Raw genomic sequence first — 20658 nt, forward strand, 5'->3', positions numbered from 1 at the left:
GGATGGATGGATGGATGGATGGATGGATGGATGGATGGATGGATGGATGGATGGATGGATGGATGGATGGATGGATGGATGGATGGATGGAAATGTTTTGTAAATACACCAGTAATATGATGTTAATACAACTCTGAGGTCATACAAGCATGTAATCCACAATGTTTCCACTATAAAACAACCAGGCTGTTAAACTGGCATAAAATTTATGCTAAAATCCAAATATTTCCATGTAGATTTCTTATCAGAATTGAAAAAAACATTAATCAACTGTATTGTGTTTCACTAACACTCTAAAATAAATAACTTATTTGTTAAAAAAATCATACTGATATAAAACTTTGTATTACGTAACATTGTTAAGGTAGGAAATCAAAATGTTGCCTTAAGGCTCAGGGTAAACTTTAACACTTCTAATCAGCTAAACTCACTCACTCACTCATATCATTGCATGTCATTGCAATATGTATAAATTAACTATATTAAATCAAATGTACAAAAGACAGACACATATTTTGGAAAAAACCTTTGACAGTCCTCCATTGTACGGCACAGAGCCATCACATTGTTTTACATGTTGCTAAGTCTGAAGTACAACATGTTCAGATGTATTCAGTTGCTTTATAGCAAATCCAGCTTGTACATAATATTGACTCAAACACCATATCCGGATAACATCTGTTTCCAGTAAGCCAAAGCATTTATTTCCCTCCCATTTGCATTATCCCTTTCAGCCTTCAGGTTGTGCTGTTGCACCACTCTATTTCTTAACGTTTGCTCGAGTTGCAGGAGTCTTGTTTGTCTGTATGTAGACTAGAGGACTGTGTCCACCTGGAAGTGGTACAAAAGCACAGTTGTGCAGGAAGCGTCTGCAATTTCCTCCCTCTTGCGTCACAAACGCATTACTGTGCCTCTAACCCAAACCACAACCACATGGGAGCCAGTGCAGCGCTGGAATTTTCCCACTCACAAAAAAACACGTTAAGAGTTCAGACACTTTTGGCTGACTTCGAGGTTGGGCTGAGCTCTTTCTGTGATTCATCCATCGATGAATGAGCCACTTCTTAGCAGCACCTGTCCTGTGTTAGGAACCAATAAAACAGCTTGTGTCCAGGTTTTACCTCCCATCTTCTATTTTGATCTCCATCTCGGATCACTTCTTGTTTATGATATTTGGGTTGCTTCATCCTTTATTACTTTCCTCCATGTTTTAGATACACTCTTTTGACCTCAGGAAACTAACAAATGTTTTCCTGATCCCTAATGTAACAGTCGAAAATGCTTGCTGAAGTCAAGAGACAAACAGAAAACAAAGAAAATACACAGCCAACATTTTTTTAACCTTTTCTTCTCTTGGGAAATAACTCATGGATTTAAAACAGCTTCTTACCACATTGTTTTAGGTACCATGACAGTTATATAGTGCTAACATAATGCATTGGCTGTACTCTTCTTTGTAGCACTGGAAAATATCAGGTTGTGAAAATACACAGTCAGCAGCCATTACTGCAGCACAGGGCTGAGTGTACATTTTGCTCCCTTTCTATTGTTTACCTCTACTTACAGAGCAGTTTATCTTGCAAATCCCTCCTAAAACCTGTTGAAGCCTTCTTTTGTTTTAGTTTTACAATATCAAATGAAAGCTAAAGCCCTTATATCCTCTGGCAGTTTGAGTTCAATGCATTATTTAATAACAGAGAAAGAAAACAGATCAATTTCACAATTTAAGCAATGATCAATGAAGCAAATCTGTTTTATTTGGTCACAAGATAAGAAAACAGCCTTCAGCCCTTCTTAATGAACATTTTGTCTGTAGGAATTAAGTAGATTGTAATGAAGTGAAATGGTTGTGAGTTAAAGGAACAACATTTTTTTCACAAGCTTTATTACAAAGTATGAGATAAACTAGGGTTCATTACCTCAAAGCTGTTGGAGTGGATTTTAATTAATTCGAGTCAAAGTAAAGAAACTACTCAAACAATCCTAGAGAGCTTAGGATTCATGAGCTGCCTCACTGATATATGTTTTCTTGTATTTTTGCTAATTAGTCCTCAGGTTAAAGAAAGAAAACTGTTTATTCCTGAATAGAATAAAGTTCAGATAATATCTTGTTTTTATGAACATGGGTATATAAATTCACTCCTTCAATGTTCTTATTCCTCTAAAAATAACTTTTGTGCGGGTAGGAAATCTCGAACATAGTTGGAATTAAGACTTTTCATGCGTTCATGTTGATTTTTCCAAATTAGTTAAAAATCTGACTCGTAAATTCAAATAATACTCATCAAAAAAAAAGAACCTTAAGGTAACATTTTCCAGTTTCATATGACCAAACCAAAACGAAACCGAGAAAAGTGAGACAGGCTTTTCAGACCTAACATCTGCTAACTGAATTGGAAACAAATTTCTAAAAAAGGGATTTATCCAGTAATGCATTGACAAAACAAACAGATCTGCAAACCGCTGCAGTATTTTTATCCATTTACAATTGAAACAGTAACTTTGACTTTTGAAAACCAAACCAAGAAACACAACCTTGTTGTTTTTGCATTAGGGACGTTACTAGGAACCAAGAGTTTACATAATAACCTGACATAAAACAACCCAGGAGCATATATATGCTGCATCACTCTGATTTCCTGATGTGCTGACATTGTGTGTTGCTAGATTAAACGTTGTTGCAACTTATCTTGGCCATTTCTAACTGTCAGTGGGTTAATAGTTAACCAGTGCAAAGCTTCATCTACTGTAGCCTCACACTGTTAACTTTTGGACGACTGCACACATACACAGAAAGCTTCCCTATGCAGAGGGTGAGCTCAACAGAGCCTGATGCCTCAGTGAACCATGTCTTAGAGCTAAACAGAACCAAACTGCCGGGAGAAGTAACCACTCAGACAGACAAGTATGTTGCTGATGGCTTCTCAATTCAATACAAAAATACTGTATTAATGCCATATTAATGCAGTATTTTAATTTGTATTGAAATACTAATTACCCATGTTTCTTTAAAGAGTCATTGTACTGTTGGCTTTGGGCAGAAAGGATCTCCAGTTGGAGTTTTTATGACAGTGGTTCTGATGAAGCCTCTGACTGCAGATAGTGAGACTGTTATTGTGTTTATAACCGTCTCATCAAGAAGATCCTCAGCAATGTTCTTTATTTTATGAAGAATCCTTCTTTGAATAATCATTTCCAGACTCTCAAAAGACTCTTACTCTGTTCTTGAATTTACAAAGTATTTTTGTACATAAATTAAATCTTTTAAAGTTCCTCAAGACGGCATTTGTTGTAAATTAGATGCAGATAAATTTATATTAAATTAAATATGATGTATTATGTCTCCATTACAGATCTCATTAAATAAAACATTTTCTTATTGCAGACATATCAACAGCCTTTTTCAGTTTGACTTTAAATTCATGCTTGCATTTTTATTCCAGGACATTTTATTCTGTAGTAAAACATGTTTAGATAGTTTGTAGGGAACAACTATGCAAAAAAAGCAACTAATCAAAGCAAATTTATTTTTTCCAATTATTTGGAGAAAACATTATAAAAAATAATAATTGTTCAACAGTCTTCCAATATTTAATCTGCACAGCATGTTATTGCAGAAGGAGACTGGTACACTTTCAATATACTGTTATTAGAATTAATAAATGTGCTGTAATGTTGTTGTTGTATTGTGCACACCTGAGATAAATGATCAAACTGAGGTTTAACTCGTACGGTTTACACAGGTCAGATTTTAAAGCAGAAGGCATCCGTCTCTATGTGTCTCTAAATAAAATGTGCTCCTCGCCTCTTTTTTTAAAATTTGGGACTGATATGTGGCACCAAATTACCCCCCGGGCCATAATAAAAGCTAAAGATTGTATCCTTTTTTTTTTTTTTTTCCTCGCTCAGAAAGAATGACTTTCATGCTTGGCTGCCGTCCAATTTTATCTCCAGGAGTTGCTAGGCGACAGGAACGTCCTTATTGTGAGTGTATTCTGGGAAATGTTGGGGCCAACAAGTGAATTCTCTGTAACTTATCACCTGCCTTCAACGCTGTGATAACGTGCTTCGATGAACTGTGAGAATGTGATGTAACTGGACCATCTGATAAAGCTGTTTGATCAGTAAATACTTTCTGTAGCTATTTAAATTAATAATGTGTATTCTCAGAGTCACATTAACTTCAAACAATGAATTCTTTAGAAATTTCAATTTCTCCGTATCTGCTGTTAGAAATATCCAGTTTTCTTTCATGTTGCTAAATTTGCACACTTGGCTCATAAATCAGCTCTTTCATGAGCTAATCTTTTATGTTTTCAAACATTGCATGTTTCTCATATAAAACTTGCGCTTCAGGTGAAAGGCAGTACATTTCATCACTGTTACACTTTTACTTGCTAATGACTTCTGCTGGACCTAATGATCCAGCAGAGCAAGAACTTGCCATGGAGACGTTTTGACAAAACTGATGCTCACAGATGGTCATTTTACTGAGTAAAAGCTAATTTGCAAACAAGAATGGCAAAAACCTCAATCACACCCAAAAGCCTTGCAGTTGTAACTGTAGCAAACTGTATTTCTTTTTTACTTCCCAGGTATCTAATTAGAATTAAACCCACCATCCCTCCCCTTTAGTCGTTACTTGAAGAAATGTAAAAAACATCAAGGGTTATTAATATGTTTATATAATATCGCTTCAGACCTGTGAAGTCTGGTTTTTAAACCTGAACCTGGTCACCTGATCTTGAATATGTGAGAAAAAAAACAATGTGTGAATGGTGGGATCATGAATTATATTTTTTTGTCTTTTTTTTTTTTTACTTTCAAGTGCAGTAATTTATTCCGTTGTCAGCTTTAATATACTTTAATTGCTCTATTATGGTTCTCACTGCATAAATATTAAACAAGATTATGTAATATTACTGCTAAGGATGGCAGCATTTAAGAAATTTAGAAAGTAAAAAGAAATATTGTAGTAAAAATCTGTTTCAAGGTAGAAAACCAGAGGACGCAGCTGCTAACATGCCAGTTTTGTTTGTATTTGAACAATGGGAAAAACCATAAAAACACAAAAACCTCCTCTGCTGTCTTGTTTCTGTCTTTGTCTTATCTTTTATGAGACTGAATAAGTGAAATGATTCTACAGCATGGTCGGCTGAAGACAGATGGTTAAATATTAAGGGCTGAAACATTTTGAAGGAAACACAAACTGGAAAATACCTGCTGTGCTCTCTGACCTAATGTTGAAATCATTTAACGTTCTTCTGCTGTGCAAACCTCACACCGGTCTGAGGGTTATTTCAACTGACAGTACATCTGCACAAGTGAAACAGCCACCAAGAAATGAGATGATCATGCTGTGCAGGGAACTTAATAACCTGTCCAGCTCGCTTAAATAGCTCGGGGTTTTGATTTCACATAAATTCTTTGTGAAATTTCAATTACAGCATCAAAGCAGTAATCTGCTCTCAGAGGGACACAGTTGTTATTGCAGAGTCCAAGAGACGGTCAGTGCAGCACTGTGGACAGAGTTCATCACCACTGCAGTCTTCATAATGAATCCTTCCACGCCAGTGACTGCAGATATGGCTAACAATCAGAAAAAGACATTTGAAATAACAGTACAGGTATTATGTTTGCTTAGTGTAATCCTCTTTACCACCACAAGAGACATTGCTTTGTCAAGATGTCAATGCCAGATTATTTTTTCTTATTTTTCCCAATTTAAAATCTGCACCAAATGACCACCGAATCTCTTGGTTGACGGCTAAACATGATACCCCATTTACCTCTCACTATGAAGTGACTTCGTGCTCAGCTGTGGTTCAATTTTATGGCAGGGAGTTGCTAGGCGACAGGAGCATCCTTTTTGGATGTGCATTCAGAGAAAGGATGATACCTATGAATGAATCCTGCAGCTTTGCTGCTTATTATAAGCCTTCCAGCCTGTTGTGATGTGGGTCAACAAAAGAGAATAATGTTAATCAAACCACTGTGGGATTGAAGTGAATCATTTCAGGTTTTGCTTTGTCCTGCATAGAGACTCAGACACAATAAGGTTAAATGCTTCTACCCAAAGTAGAAACACAAAGTGAATGTGGACTATTAGATTTGAGAACAATTATTTTGTGGAAAAGGTCAGACAAATTTAGTTAAAAATTAATTTAGACTGAAATAAAGCAAAGAGAATCTAACTGTTTACAAGAGCACTGGGCAAAAGTTTTAGCCAAATTAATAAAAAAAACAAACGGGAAGCTAAAAACATTTTTAAAAATGGAAATGTTGATTTTTTTATGGTAATCAGTCAGTAACATCCGGTGAATGTATATAAAAAAGGATCATATAAGCTTTGTTTAACTAACCATGCCCCTGTAAAAGCATTAATTGCTTTTGGTACTCAGTTTCTAATGAAGTTTGACCTGTTTGACCAGCTAAATATCTTGGAAAACTAACCACAGAACTATGGATGCTTGTTTGTAATCCCAGACAAATTGAAGATGTTGAGATCAGTTTTTAATGACATTGGCTTGTGGTTGCTCTTTTGCTGCAGCACACATTTGGGCTCAATCAAATACCAGCTTGAGGCGTATTGCCTGATGAGAAGCGTCTCCTTGGATTCCTCAGCTTTTAGATCATGATCAGTTCGAACCTCCACCTCTATTGGCAGAAAAACAGAACCAAAGACCCTCTGCTATTTTTCACTGTCGTCTGCAGACACTCATTGTATCGCTAGTTGGTGACAAAACAGCCTTCTGCAAAAATTGAATGTTTAAATTTTATACTCAGTCAAGCACACTGGGTTTTAATAACAATAATTTAATTCAATGTGCAGTCAATGGATTATTTCTGCACACCATTAGGTATTTTTTTATTATCAAATCCCTTGAAAAATATAATAACAATGAGCTTATCATAAATGGCTGTTGTGTTTTCTATAGAGAAGGTTTACATTTCTACCCTGCACTGTTGCACTTTATTCCAGAAACATTGCAAGTAGCCAACACAATGATAAACACACTGACTTAATGAGTCCAATAAATCAAATGGGCAGAAATGACTAAATACTGCAGCTGAGCATTAAAAATCTTGATTAAGTGCCAGAGGGGATTCAGTTGCCTCGGTCTTAGTGACAGACACTGAGGGTCAACACCTGACTGATCATTCTGTCCTTTAATGAAACCTCCAGCTTACTCATTTCGTAATTAAACACCCAGTTATAGTCGAAATCAAATTTTCTGCTGTTTTACATCTTTATTGCTTTCTCCGTCAAACTATGGAGAGGGATTGGTTTAGAACACACATTGTATGCATCATAACAACCAGCTGGCGAAGACATATTATAGGATCATGAAAGATACATATCTCATAAATGGTGCAGCTAACTGGATTATACAGACCTATCTGCAGAGCGACTAATGGAAGTGGAGGCGTAGTGGGAATACGACCTGTTTGCTGACTGTGTTTGCCTGAAATGCTAGCCTGCAAGGCTTTTTCTCCACTGTTCTCACAGAGACAAATCCCTGTTGCACTTAGTAGTCATCCATTTTTAATGCCATGGCCTCAGCTGGAGAGATGCATGAAGGCAGAAGAAAAGGGGTGGGGGGATCTAATATATGCAAACTAGAATCAGAAGCAATTATAAGGATTGAGTTGGAGAGACTGGAGACAGTAAGGCTATTCATAAACTAATCATAGCATTTCTTCATTCATTATTTACCTAATTTATGGAACATTTGTAGTGATTCAAGCTGCGGCTGTAAGTCACAAGCACTCACAGCTGCAGTCCTTTAGTACAGCTCTGAGTTTTTCACAGAAAACAAGAAGCGTCAGCAAAGCTTCCTGCCTGCTTTTGAGCCCTGTAATGTGTCTGCAGCAGCCATTCCACAGATGGCAGGCGGGGAAGGCCAGGAGGGCCAGCTATTCAATCCACTTCAGCGCAAACATGATCTTTCTGAACCAGAGACACAAGCCAAGACATTCCTGCGTGGGCCGACCTCCCGAAACAACAGCGAACAACTGTGGCACTGTGTTTGTCCTCTCAGGCAAAATCTTTGAGATGTCAACGCTTCAGATCCGCTAGAGTTGGATCAAAGGTTAGAGTATTACTGCTATGAGTGTAGAACATGTAGAACATTAATGTAATATTCACATTAATTACAAGACATGTCGCATCAGAAACTATCCTGGGTGAGTTGTTCAGCTTTCAGTGCAACAGTAATCTGAGACTTGTTTAGAGACATGCTTGTATACGTCTCTGTTATTAAGTAAACCACAGAACACAGCCATGTAGCTCAAATATTTGATATGTTTTTATTTCTCTAGTGAATTCATGTTATTCTGCACAGCAGCATACAGTAAAATATGGTAAAATATAAATAACAAAGTTCAACAGTGTTTCTTTTTCTCTTAATCATTTAATCAAAAACCTCTGTTAAAAGTGGCAATTGTTGTCAGCATTTTTTTCTCTCGTTTGCACCCTCTCAATGTATCACTGGACAGCTAATCTTTCAAAAGTATGGGCATATTCATTATTTACAGACAATCACCTTTTGGTGAAGTAATGCTTATCATAGCTTTTTGGAAACTCACTTCCATTGTGTTAAATGCAACAAAATGAAAATACAATTATGTTATACAAAGATCAAAAATACTATCAAAAACCCTTAATATAAATGGCAGCACTATATCAATAAACTGCTATTGATTTTTTTTTTTTTTTTTTTTTTTACATGTAAGTACAAAATCCCGTTGAGGTAGCGCCCTCTGAAGTCACTTGTCATGTTAAAATACTGAATAAACATCATTTTTATTGACTGTACAGCAAACCTTTTGTCTTTCTCTCATTAATGCAGTTGTTTTCCTTTGGTAAACAAAACTTTCAGAAATGTGCAGTCCCACAAGTGACACTTTGAATTGTACATTCAGGACATTTTTGCATCTTTTTTGGGATTCTTCAGAAAAGAAAAAAAAAAGGATCATTGTTTACTGACATTCATTTGCTATGTTTTCTGGGTAATAAGGACTCACACTGTTGTATATAGCAGAGTAGACCTGGCCATGAGAAACTCAGCTGAACAAATTGTCAAGGGAAACAAAAATAAAAAAAAGTACAATTACAACATAGGACTTGCAAAGAAATAAAAAATAAAATCCAGTGTGTCACTTTTATTTGGGAATGTAAACATAAAAATGTGGAATAGTTTCAAATCTGCTCAGGTATGAGATATAATAGGTTTCTTATCAGTTGTTTGTTCCCCAGAGAACATGGAGCTAAAACAGAAGCCACATTGTCTGTTTTTAGTTCCTTCCTCCCAGAATGAGCATCAACTTTTAGAGCAAGTTGGAAAACATGTGGTGGAGTTTTTTCAGGCAGGCAGAGGGGTTCAAAGACTTCCTCCTTCACTCAGACCCACACATACACATTACCAACACATTCCTCGGCTTTTTAATGGCAAACATAACTTTGGTTTCTCTAAGACATGAAAGAAGATTGCAGCGAGCTTTTAGCTCACCATACAAAAATACTTGGTAGAAATTGGTTATGACATTCATCCCCCTTACCAAATGTCAGTGTATTTTCTTATGTGACCAAAATACTATTAAAAATGTTGGATTATTGATACATATGTGTTTTTGTATGCACACACTCAAATGACTAAACTAGAGAAAAGAGTAAATCTGATGTATAAAGCAGAAAATGATTCTATGTGGATAAAAGAACTATAAAAATAGAAGCAATCTCATAGATGGAACAAAGAAAAAAGACAGTATGCTTATGAGACAGGAATAAAGGCTAAAACCGAAATTAAAACAGTCATCTGGAAATTGTTCAGTGCAATTCAATTTACTTTATAGATTCGTCTATTTAAAATATTTTCATCCTCTTACCGCCCACAGCCCTCCCCCCCTTTAATGGGCGCTGGGATGGCTGGTCTTTTGACAGTGGACAGTATTTTATCGTGTGGGCATTGTCCCCGTTGGCGCTGCAGAGCGGGCAGGTGTAAGCCCTCAGAATCGGACACACAACTCGGCCGTCCGGAGTTTTCAGGACGTGAGAGCCGAACACCTCCTCCGGCGCTCCGTTATTCCGGCAGAACACGCAGATTTTGGGCTCCTGCTTGCCCCTGGTTGTGGGTTTGCGCATCTTCCGCTCCACACCAAAGAGATCGAATCCCGCAAAGCTTCCACCGAAGCCCATCTCCCGCTCCGGCAGCTGGCTTTGGAACGGGCTGAGGATGGAGAAGCGCTCCTTCAGGTCCAGGATGGAGGGTGGCGGGGGGCTCCCGGACGGGCAGCAGCAGTCCAGGTGCCCGCTCTCTCCGGTGCCGCCCGCAATTACGCACGGGCACGCCGGGGAATCGTCCAAGCCCAGCGTCGCTTTCAGGGACTCGGTGATAGAGTTCGGATTCTGGGGCATGTTGAGCTTATTATTCTTCGTAACCAATGTCGTGAGTCCAAGATAGTCGTTCCAGAAATTGAAAGTGTAATCATAGGGGTTGCGCGCATTCAAATAGTTGTGATTGAGAAAATCCATGGTCACTTGTGGTTGCTTGCTTGCCGTCAAAAGATGAAACAGCCAGTGTAATCCGTTGGGTCAGAGTAGCCAGAGTTCACCCCCAGGAATACTTCATACACAGCGAAGTGATCTCCAATGTTCCTGTTTTGTTTGAGCGTCCTGCAAACTGGCTTTCTGGTTATATGGACCAGGAGGGCGGGGCGCTCTTCCACCATACCCAAGTTTCTGATCAGAGGGGGGAAAGCTGCTCCTTTTCTTCAAAGCCACATTTAGACAGATTTGTTTTCCTGCGGGCAGCCTCTACTGCGACATCAATCAGCTCTCAGACGTCCAGAAAGTCGGTTACTTTTAGAGGGAAAATGGTTTTAATGTTTAATGATTTAAAAAATGTGCAGAACATTAGTTTGCCTTGAAAGCCATTATGTAGTTAATCACAGAGTTTCAAAATGAGACCAAAATGTTCCCTTTTATCAATACAAAATGGAAAGTTCCACATGATTTCTTAATCAATATTAGTTATTGCAAGTAAATATTATCAAGATACATCTTAACTCATTGTGTGCCAAGAGTGAATACACTATTTTCTCACAGAAGCCATTTTTTAGAACATAAAGTAACACATGGATCAAATCTTTATACTTCAAAATTCCTTCATGCCAAATTTATGCAGTTTCTAATCTTCACAACTTGACAAATAGCTTTGAGACTCACAAAATCTTTAAATTAATTAACACTTGCAATTAAGTCTTTGATAACTGCTGCATGTTATTGAACACATATAAAAATAAAATAACATTAAGGTTTCAATCATTACATGAAGATGAATTTTTCAACAGGGGGCAGCATCATGCAGCTGCGGGTCAGTTCATATGAACCAAAAGACCCCTGACTAACTACTGTGTTCATGTCAAACTCTGTTGAGAGGATGACATTTCCAAGAAAACTAGAGGAAGCAACTATAAAGGCCACTGAGTGGAAGATAAAAGTCACTGATTTTGTCCCACGATGACCAGATGTTAGCAACATGGTCCCACTGTGGTCACTTTGACAGTGAAAAGTGAAAATAGACAAACACAAAATGAAGTGGCACACATTTATCCAATGCTACTAGATTTCAGTCTCTAATCAAATGGGAATCTGAATATTTATGGTAAATAGTGAACATGGTAAACCTGGTTTGTGGTTGTTGTAAACACTGTTTACCACCTTGAACTCTAGAGATCTTCATGGAAAAATGGCTACAAGAAAGGAATTGTTGTAAGAAATGTTTTGGAGGTCTTGTTAGCCACCAGCCATGTTTTGGTCAGAAGAGTCCAAAACTTAGCTTTGTAATCTATGTACAAAATGTGGCAGAAAACAATTCTGACCTACAACCCTGAACACATCTTCAGGGGACCAGGCATAATGCTGGAGGTAGTTGAAGTTAAATACAGACCAATCCTGCAGAAGCACCACAAAAACTTAAGTGAAGATGAAAAAGACTTGAGAGCAGGGAGGAGGTTCACTGAAACTTACACGTACATGCAGAGCTATACCAGAATGAGCTTGATTAAAATGTTTCCATGTTTAAGAAATCCAAATCCAAAATCAAAACATAAATTAAGTTCAAGATCTGCAACAAGACTTAAAAAACTTTGATTCACACAGGCTCTTCACTGAGTCTGACTCTGCTTAGCTAGTTTGCAAAGAAGAAATTTCAGTCTCTACATGTACAAAGCTGGTCAACACATTCCTGAAAAACCCTGCAGCTGTAAAATATGGTTCTACCTATAGACTCAGGAGGGCTGGACACAAGGCACTGTGTTGTTCTCGTTTCAGCTGAAAATATTACTTTCTTGGTTTAAATCACTGATTTTATGCAGTATAACAAGTGCAATGCCTTTGCCAAAAGGGAGCTAATTGAAAATTTTACTTTATGTTTTAAAAATCTGCCAGGACAATTCAACTACAACTTCACTGTGAAATTAGAAATGAATGCACAACAAACAAATAAACAAATTTGAACAGATAAACATACTTTCCACCTTACATTTTCACAAAAGCCTTCATGTTTCCAACACAGATTGTGTCATCAGTCAGGCAGGAGTGTGAAGCAAAGTGGGATAATTATGTCTATTTAATGCAAGCCAGGATGTTTGCACTCTTGAGAAAACAGTTTAAATCCTAACGCTTCAACAAAACAGCAACTCAAATGTAAAGGTACATCCAACAGAACATGACATTTTCACTTTGATACACATAAACTTTTAATAACGTGTTTATACTTAACTTTTTGTGGAGAACTGAAGAAATCAGAAGTTACTGAACACAATATTATTATTATTATTATTATTATTATTATTATTATTATTATTATTATTATTATTATTATTATTATTATTATTATATACAGTATATATTTTGTATTTATTTTGTTGGTCTTCAGGCAAGCATCTTATTTCTATCAAACCATCGGCCAAAAACTGCTCCATAAAAAAAATAAGCTGAAAAAGTGGCATCAGAAGTTTGAATCCCCCAAGGCCCCAAACAAAAACATTTCCATCAAACCACTAAAACTAAGTTTCCTATATTTCCAGTCCAACTGTTTCAGAAACAACATTCCATAGGGATCACATTGCCCATGCTACTCTAGGTTTGTGTTGGGTTGTGAGAATTATGAATCTAACAACAAGTTCTTTGAGTCTAAACTTATCTCTGTACTTGTCCCAGAAAAGTTGCAAAACATTCTTAACAGCCAATAACTGATTCAGTAGAGAATCAGTTTCTGAAAGCGGAGGTGAAATGCAGAGGACACATGAGGCAGCCACCCTGAACAGTCCACCCTCTGTGGGCCTCTGATCCTGTGATGAAGTGGGCATCTAAAGAATGCTGAAGCGGCTCTCTTGAAACAACGATAGCACGAATGACTGCTGTTCTAATTAAAACTTCCAGGGGGAGACTGCAAAAAAAATAAATAAATAAATGACTGACTTGAAAGGATCACATCCATTTCTAATAGATACAATAAGAATGCACTACCTTACACTAGACAGTGATAACAGAAAGAGGAGCTCTGTTCACCAAGCTGCAGAGGTGTGGATGCAGTTTCTCATTATTGTAAGCGTTCAGCAAGCTAGTTTGAAATAGTATTGACTCCTCATTGGATTTTTACTCCATGCCACCGCTGCAAAATATAAATTTTATTATGAGGCATTAATAATGCATTTAATCGCCAATTCTTTTTCTGCAAGCCAGGGAAGATTGTGAGAGCAGATTCCCGTGTTGCTGCAGTGTAACTGAAATATTCATGGCCACATTAGTCCTTTATTTTGTTGTGACTAAGAGAAATTAATACTCTTTCATTAACTAGAGCTAATTCTGTTGCTGCCTCGAGGCTGCACGGGTATGTCTGACAGAAGGAGGAACTAGCAGGATGGATGTGGTTGGAGACTTAGTCTGGAATCCTGCTGACTGATTGTTGGTCAGGGGCTTCTTTTGCTCGAAAGAAAAACACGGATAAACAGGAAAAATGACTGCTGTCTGAGAAGCAAACTGTGCATTTTCAGTGATGAGATCTCAAATTGGTTCAAACAGACATTTTTGTTAAAATCTGATTTACAGCATTTAATAGAGCTAATCTTTCACATTTGATTAATCCAAAATCCTGCACTCAAATAGCTTTTTTGGTGAAGAAAGCTGATTTGTCAGATATGTGATAAAAAGACAACACAGTTCATTTTGATGTGATAAATTATTTAAAATATTATGGAACTCACTAAACCCAAAATAATTCTTTCTCTTGTTTTAAATATATCTCCAGGCAGTAATAACTTGAAAGCATATTTGGGCGTGTTTTGAGTCATGATAAGATGCAGTGCCTCCAGTTTCAAAGGTTGTGTGAAATGTCTTTGTTATTTTGCAAAGTAAATCACAGAGTTTGCAAAAAAAAAAACAAACAACAAAAAAAAAAAAACAGACTCCCATAGTGGCCTTGAAGTCTGATTCTGCGGATAAATCAGCCTATGTCTTGTTCAAGAATACTTTAGTTGTGATTATGCCCTTCAAATCTGTTAAGGCCGATAATCTGAGGCCTCAAGAAACAAAAAAACATTTTCATACATCTTCCACCTCCTTCATTTACATGTTTACAGAACAAAATAAATCAATACCCAAAATGATATATAATGGGTTGGCAGAAATCGCTGAAAAATCCATTTTGTCATATTGATTGCACTGATGAAGATGAATGCTGAATCACTTATGTTAAAAGGACTCATGCTTTTGCAACCTGCATTCTTCAGACCTTTTCTGGTTTCCTGGAAAATAACTTTTTGCTTTCGACGCATAGATTAGCATGTGTTTTCATTCCCGACCATTAGAGCTCTGCTTGTGATTATGCAAATGAGAGAGCAAGCAGGAAATTTAATCAAACTGCAAATTTGATTTTATGTGAAAGATTGCCGGAGGGTGGGGGCTTGATCACTTAATTCTGGGCAACAAAATTATGCTCATTTTTATTTATTCTTTTCACAGCAGGTCTCACCTTGGAAGCAGCACAGCTCTAAAGGTTTGAGGCTTGCAGAGCACCACGAAAGGTCTGATTATCCGTTTGTTCTCCCATGAGAAGCTGAATGGAAACTGGAGTTAATGGAAAGCATTTCCATATCAGCAGCAGAGCACAGCAGCTTGTGTTTTTGCATTTTTATTGTTGTTGCGTTCCCTGAACTAAGTATCTGAGTACTCCGTTTCCTTTTATTTTCCAGAGCATGAAAATGGGCTTCAATAATTGCACATAAACTCAGATGATGCTGTTGTGTTTGCTATTATAGATAGCTGGTGATTTAACAGACTTTCTCCAGAGGCCTGTTAGAATTTAAACCAATAAAACATTCACTCAATAAGCGAGTTGAGTCTGTAATCAAGACTAGGAAGTTACATAAACAGTCATTTTATTAAAGACCTGCTTGATTTACTGATGTTGGGACCTGAAGGAGGGGATTGCTACATGTAATTCATAGCCAACACTCAACACCACAAATTAGAGTGTTTTTATAAAATTATGTGCCTAACCTGCCTGAATTTACCTTGATCACATCCCGATACAGTAATATTTCCAGTGATAAATTATGATTGTCTGAAATGGGAAGGTTTCTATGCAATGACATTTTCACTTGACATTGCACCAGTTCAGATGCAAATTAGGGTTAAAAGCAACACTTCAGTTTCCATGCAGCTAAATATTTCTGAAGGTACAGCTTCATATATACACTTCACATACTCTTGACTTAAAACTCAAGTGTATATGAAGCTCCCTTGAGATCAGAAGCCAATTTCACAACTTTTAGCATATAAACCCGTCTGCCCTTCAGAGTGCATTGGCCATTTAAAAATTCAAGTTGTTGGGTAGAGGGTGGGGTGACGTAGGCATACGTCTCCAGCCCTTAGGGGCCGACGTCCAACTTTTAGATGTGTTCCTGTGCCAACACAGATAAAAGTGGTTTCAACTGTCAACTTCTACAGACAGCCGTTTTTGTACATTTGTTTCCAGTACATTGAAGCAGGGTGGTGTCCAGGTGTTGGCAGACACCATTGCCCAAGTTCAGGAGACCCAGCTTCAGATGTACAGTGGTGTTCCAAACAAGAGTGTGCTTAAAAGGCACAAAGCTCAAAGACCATAATAGCTTTGATTTTATAGGGCAGCGGTGGTGGGAGTTTGTCCTGTAATCAAAGTTGCTGGTTCGAACCCCTGCTCCATCCACCTCCGTCATGTCTTCTGGGAAACACTTCACCTGTCTAGCCTGATGGTGGTCAGTCTGCTCCAGGGCAGCAATAATTTACCAGTATGCGAATGTGTGCTTGAAAAGATGAGTGAAGCAATTTGGGTTCATCTGGAGTAGATAAAGGCCTGTACACAGACAGGCCATTTACCATCTACATGCAGTTTATTTGATTTATAATGGGAAAAAAAAAATCTCCACTTTTCAAAGTACCACTGTAAAATGCTTGATTTCATAAAATTATTTTTTAAACAAATCTACAATTGTCTAATATGTATTGCAGCCCAGGATGATTCAATTATATTTCTGAAAAATACCTGAACATATCCACTTTCAAAGAATGTTTCAATTACACAAACAGCATCGAGCTCATGAACATTTGAGTCCTATTCATGAATTTACCATTTAGGAAAGAAACTGCAAATATTTTAAACCAATTTCTTGGCCAGAACTACAAAGATGCAAGATTTACAAACAATCTGCTAGCAGATCAGACTTCCATAGAGATCCAAGGCTTAAGCCCAACTTGCTTTCTGCAGTTTACATTTTTCTTCCTGTGCAAAGCCTCATGGCCCAAACATATTTGCAGATCTTTCCAAGCCAAGTTTTAAGTTTACATAAACAATGCATTTCTGGTTTTCAGCGAGTCATTTCTGACAATACTCAATTTTGAAGTCCAAGACATTTGTCTCAAAATAAAATCTAGGTTTTAAATTCCTTCTAGGGCTCCTTGTGGGACTTTACATTCATGTTTGCATTTTCCTCCAATCAAAGGTCTGCATTTTTGGTCAATTTGCCACTACAAATTACCCCAGGGTCACAAACTAGCTGCAGTTAAAACACTCAAGCGCAAGAAATTTGGGATTTTAGTCATTTGCTTCTGATGTGCCTCTAAATTTGCAGAACAGAAGGTGCCAAGGACTGTAGTTAGGCAACCCAGTTGAAATCAGAATGCTCATGTAGAATACTAAAGTTACATTCAGACAGTCATTTACAATTCAGTCCAATCTTCAGTTCTTGAATATCCACAACTTTTATTGGTAAGTTAAGGGGATGATCATATCTCCAACTATACAGTCTTCTTCCAAAGCAAGGTTATACAGGTTTCCACTTCCGTCTTTGTAGGCACTGGTCACTATCCTGAGCCAACCTTTCTCACCCTGAAAGAGAAAAGTTGTTCATGTCAAACCATATTCAACCAAACTTTAGTTTAAATCTAGCAAACAAACTAGTAGCTTGACATACCCAAGGTTCTCCCCAAGAGTTGCGAACAATCCAATATTCAGTGCCATTTTCCACACCCCAGCCTGCTACTGACACAACGTGGTTGATCACAGGAAACTGGACGTACTCGGAGTACAAGCCGCCGGTATACTGGTGAAGTTTCTGAGTGGTCATGATTCCACAGCTGAAGACAGACATGTGCACAAGTTCAACTTAAGTGTTCTAAAAATGTAAGTGTCTTCATTTTATTCAACTTATACCTGATTGGTCCTCCAGCATAGATTTCTGCCATCATCTCTTCCCTTCCACTCACAACACCAAAGTCCCCCACTTTCCATAATGTGTAGTTCTGGACAGTACTGCACTCCCCAAAATTTGTACAAGTGCCACAGGCATTGAATGGCTTGCAGGCTAGGAAAAAAAAAAAAAAAATGAATGTTCCAACTACAAAGGCACATCTTATTCAAATAGGAACTGGTGAGGCTTTAGTTCTTACCTTGGTCAACAGCCTGGTAGTTATTACAGGTCTCGTCAGGAATCCCATAGTTGTGGGCATACTCCCATACACCAGCATGATCTCCTCCATGACAGGTACCAGAGCCAGCACAGTCAATTACATGTTGGACTGACAGAAGAGCAGATGGCCATGCCCCTCCACGCTTAATATTGATACGGTCTACAGGAAGTGAAATTGAAAAGCTAAGGCAAGTTATCCAGATACTTCAACTCCCACATCTCCATTTGAAAGCCCCCCCTCATTGCATTTTTCAAATTAAAATCATTTCTTCAAACCATAACCAAGTTGTGCATAACCACAATAGCTTTAATGGCAGTCATTTTGTGTTCCTGGAAAGTTTAATTTAGCTGGCATAGTTTTAATGTACATTAAAAACCTAAAAGACAGTCAACACCAGAAACTGGTATCGTTTACCTGCCATAGCACTGGTGCTACCGTGTGCCCAGCAGGAGCCACAGAACTGGGGGATGTGTTGGTTACGGGTGGCACTGGCATAATTAATACCGTTCACATTCCTCCAGTCCCAGGACTCTGGCAGGTGAGCAAGGTTCAGGAGTTCATGAGGACGAGATGCAGTTCTATGGAAGACAAGTCAACGTCACCAACAGATCCACCTCAGACCGACAGTCAAGTCACAACAGAAAAAGCATCAAGTCACTGAATGGCTCAGTTAAACCACTATGTCCCAGAGTCATTAAATTAATCCAAGGTACAACATGACAAACTTAGACCGTGACAAAATACACCATGCCTTCATTCCCTTACACTACAGTTTAAAGGTACCCTATTTACTCTTGTATTTAATCCGCTTTAACTGCACCTTTAGAGAACATTCGACTATCCAGAGAAGGATGAAAAAACAAACCAAAAAAAAAAAAAAACTTACTTGGCTCCATAGTTTGGTTTTCTAGGCTGAGGTTTGTAGCAGCTAAACGTGCTGCTGAAGCTCTGCTGTGCTGTGGCAGCATGTATGATGAGCACAAAAATCAGACCTTCTAGCTGACACAGCTTCATCTTCAGAGCAATACCTTCACAAACTGCTGGTGGGGAGTAAATACTCTTCTAGTCAGACAAAACCTGTTGGAGACAATCAGGCTTTATTGAGCGCACATGTGAACACCTTAAAGTGCTGCGGGGCGTGTCCAGGTGGTGGTAAACCTGGTAGGCTCTAACTATGCCAGAGATATTTTTAATATTGTCAGTAAGAGATTAACTTGACTTCTCAACTTGGAACTACACCCAGAATCAGATGAAATGGATAAATGAACAGAATAATTGAGGGTAAGCAGAAACGTGTTGTAAATATTACACAGAGTTGTCACTAACTTAGTTTCAGAGACTAGACCTACTTACTTTGTGGACCAAAGTGTCTCACAGAGTTTTATTTTAATGGTGATTGATTCAAAAGTGGAGAAAAGTTATTCCAATTGAGCCTAATTTTGCAAATATTGATGCACAGCAGCAGCTGTGATTGAGATCAGAGCTGATGATGTCAGCAGTCAAAATCATTAGATGTGTGAGTTGAATAGCATAAGCAGTTTCAGCCTAAAATGAAGATATTTTCACATTTATAGCAGCACACTGATTGTTGACAGAATCTCATCATTATGTTGCCTCATTTGTGTTTTGTTTATGCTCTAACTGCATCTCAGTGACAACAAAGACTTTATCAGGCTTCACTGTGAGACCGCAAACAGAGCGTGATGCTAATTGACTGCCTGCCATCTTTCCCCATCTGCAGGAATAGAAAGTCATATTTAATGCCTTGATTAAAATCTAATCCCTCCATGTGAGACGGAGATGAAAGTCATTTTCATGTAATGGAGACTATTAATATTTAGATATGGAAAGGAAACCAGAGTGTAGATTTGCAATCGGCTGGAGAATGTTAGCTGAATTTCAGGGTTGTCAGGGAGCTAGAAACTAAAACATGAAATTCAAAAAGGAACTTTTTTAAATTTAGCATTGTATTTCCAATTACTATGTTTTAAATGTCTATTTCTTTCCATGCACCGGTGTGTGAGGTTTCTTTGTGTGCACTGAAAACCTGTGATTATACTATTTTCCCTTTGAAATAATTAGTTTTTAACCTTCCTATGGTGTTAGGGTCCCTACGGACCCGTTTTGAGTTTTAGCATGCATAAAAGTACTTCATACATTTGATTTTTGCGTTGAAACTTTTTGACTTTGTCAGGGACTTCCATTTAAACAAAGTAAAATAATATATATTTTTTTACTAAATTATAAAGTGCTYTGGTGAAAAAAATGACTTTTGTGGTGTTCGGGTCATTTGTGACCCGGTTAAAATTTTCGATTATAAAACAATAAAAAAATGCCAAAAATTAAATCATAAAGATGCTGCCGTGTCATCAGGAAGTGACAAAAAGCCCATAATCATCCTGGACTACAACAAAAACAAAGGAGGAGTGGACAATCTGGACAAGCTGACTGCCACCTACACTTGCCAGCGAATGACCAGGAGATGGTCAATGGTTGTGTTTTACAACATCCTCAATGTGTCTGCATACAATGCATTTGTGTTGTGGACCCAAATTCACCAAGGGTGGAATTCAACCCAAAACACCAAGCGGAGAATGTTTCTTGAGGAGCTCGGGAATTCCCTTGAAAAGCCGCACATTGAGCAA

General features: G+C 37.9%; 2 protein-coding genes across 2 annotated transcripts; both read right to left on the minus strand.

The window, feature by feature from the left end:
* Window positions 1-8285: 8285 nt before the first annotated feature.
* nanos1 (nanos homolog 1) lies at window positions 8286-10698 on the minus strand. The gene has a single exon (XM_008421124.2). The coding sequence runs from the start codon at window positions 10532-10534 to the stop codon at window positions 9866-9868; it is 669 nt and encodes a 222-aa protein (XP_008419346.1). The 5' UTR covers window positions 10535-10698; the 3' UTR covers window positions 8286-9865.
* A 6583-nt stretch (window positions 10699-17281) lies between these two features.
* On the minus strand, window positions 17282-19079 carry LOC103471866 (cathepsin Z-like). Its single transcript, XM_008421123.2, has 6 exons — window positions 18900-19079; window positions 18428-18591; window positions 17993-18172; window positions 17757-17907; window positions 17518-17680; window positions 17282-17432 (listed from the first exon to the last, which is right to left on the minus strand). The coding sequence occupies exons 1-6, from the start codon at window positions 19025-19027 to the stop codon at window positions 17307-17309; spliced, it is 912 nt and encodes a 303-aa protein (XP_008419345.1). The 5' UTR covers window positions 19028-19079; the 3' UTR covers window positions 17282-17306.
* Window positions 19080-20658: the final 1579 nt, after the last annotated feature.

The sequence above is a fragment of the Poecilia reticulata genome, linkage group LG10 (assembly GCF_000633615.1).
Source record: "Poecilia reticulata strain Guanapo linkage group LG10, Guppy_female_1.0+MT, whole genome shotgun sequence".
Classification (NCBI taxonomy): Eukaryota; Metazoa; Chordata; class Actinopteri; order Cyprinodontiformes; family Poeciliidae; genus Poecilia; species Poecilia reticulata.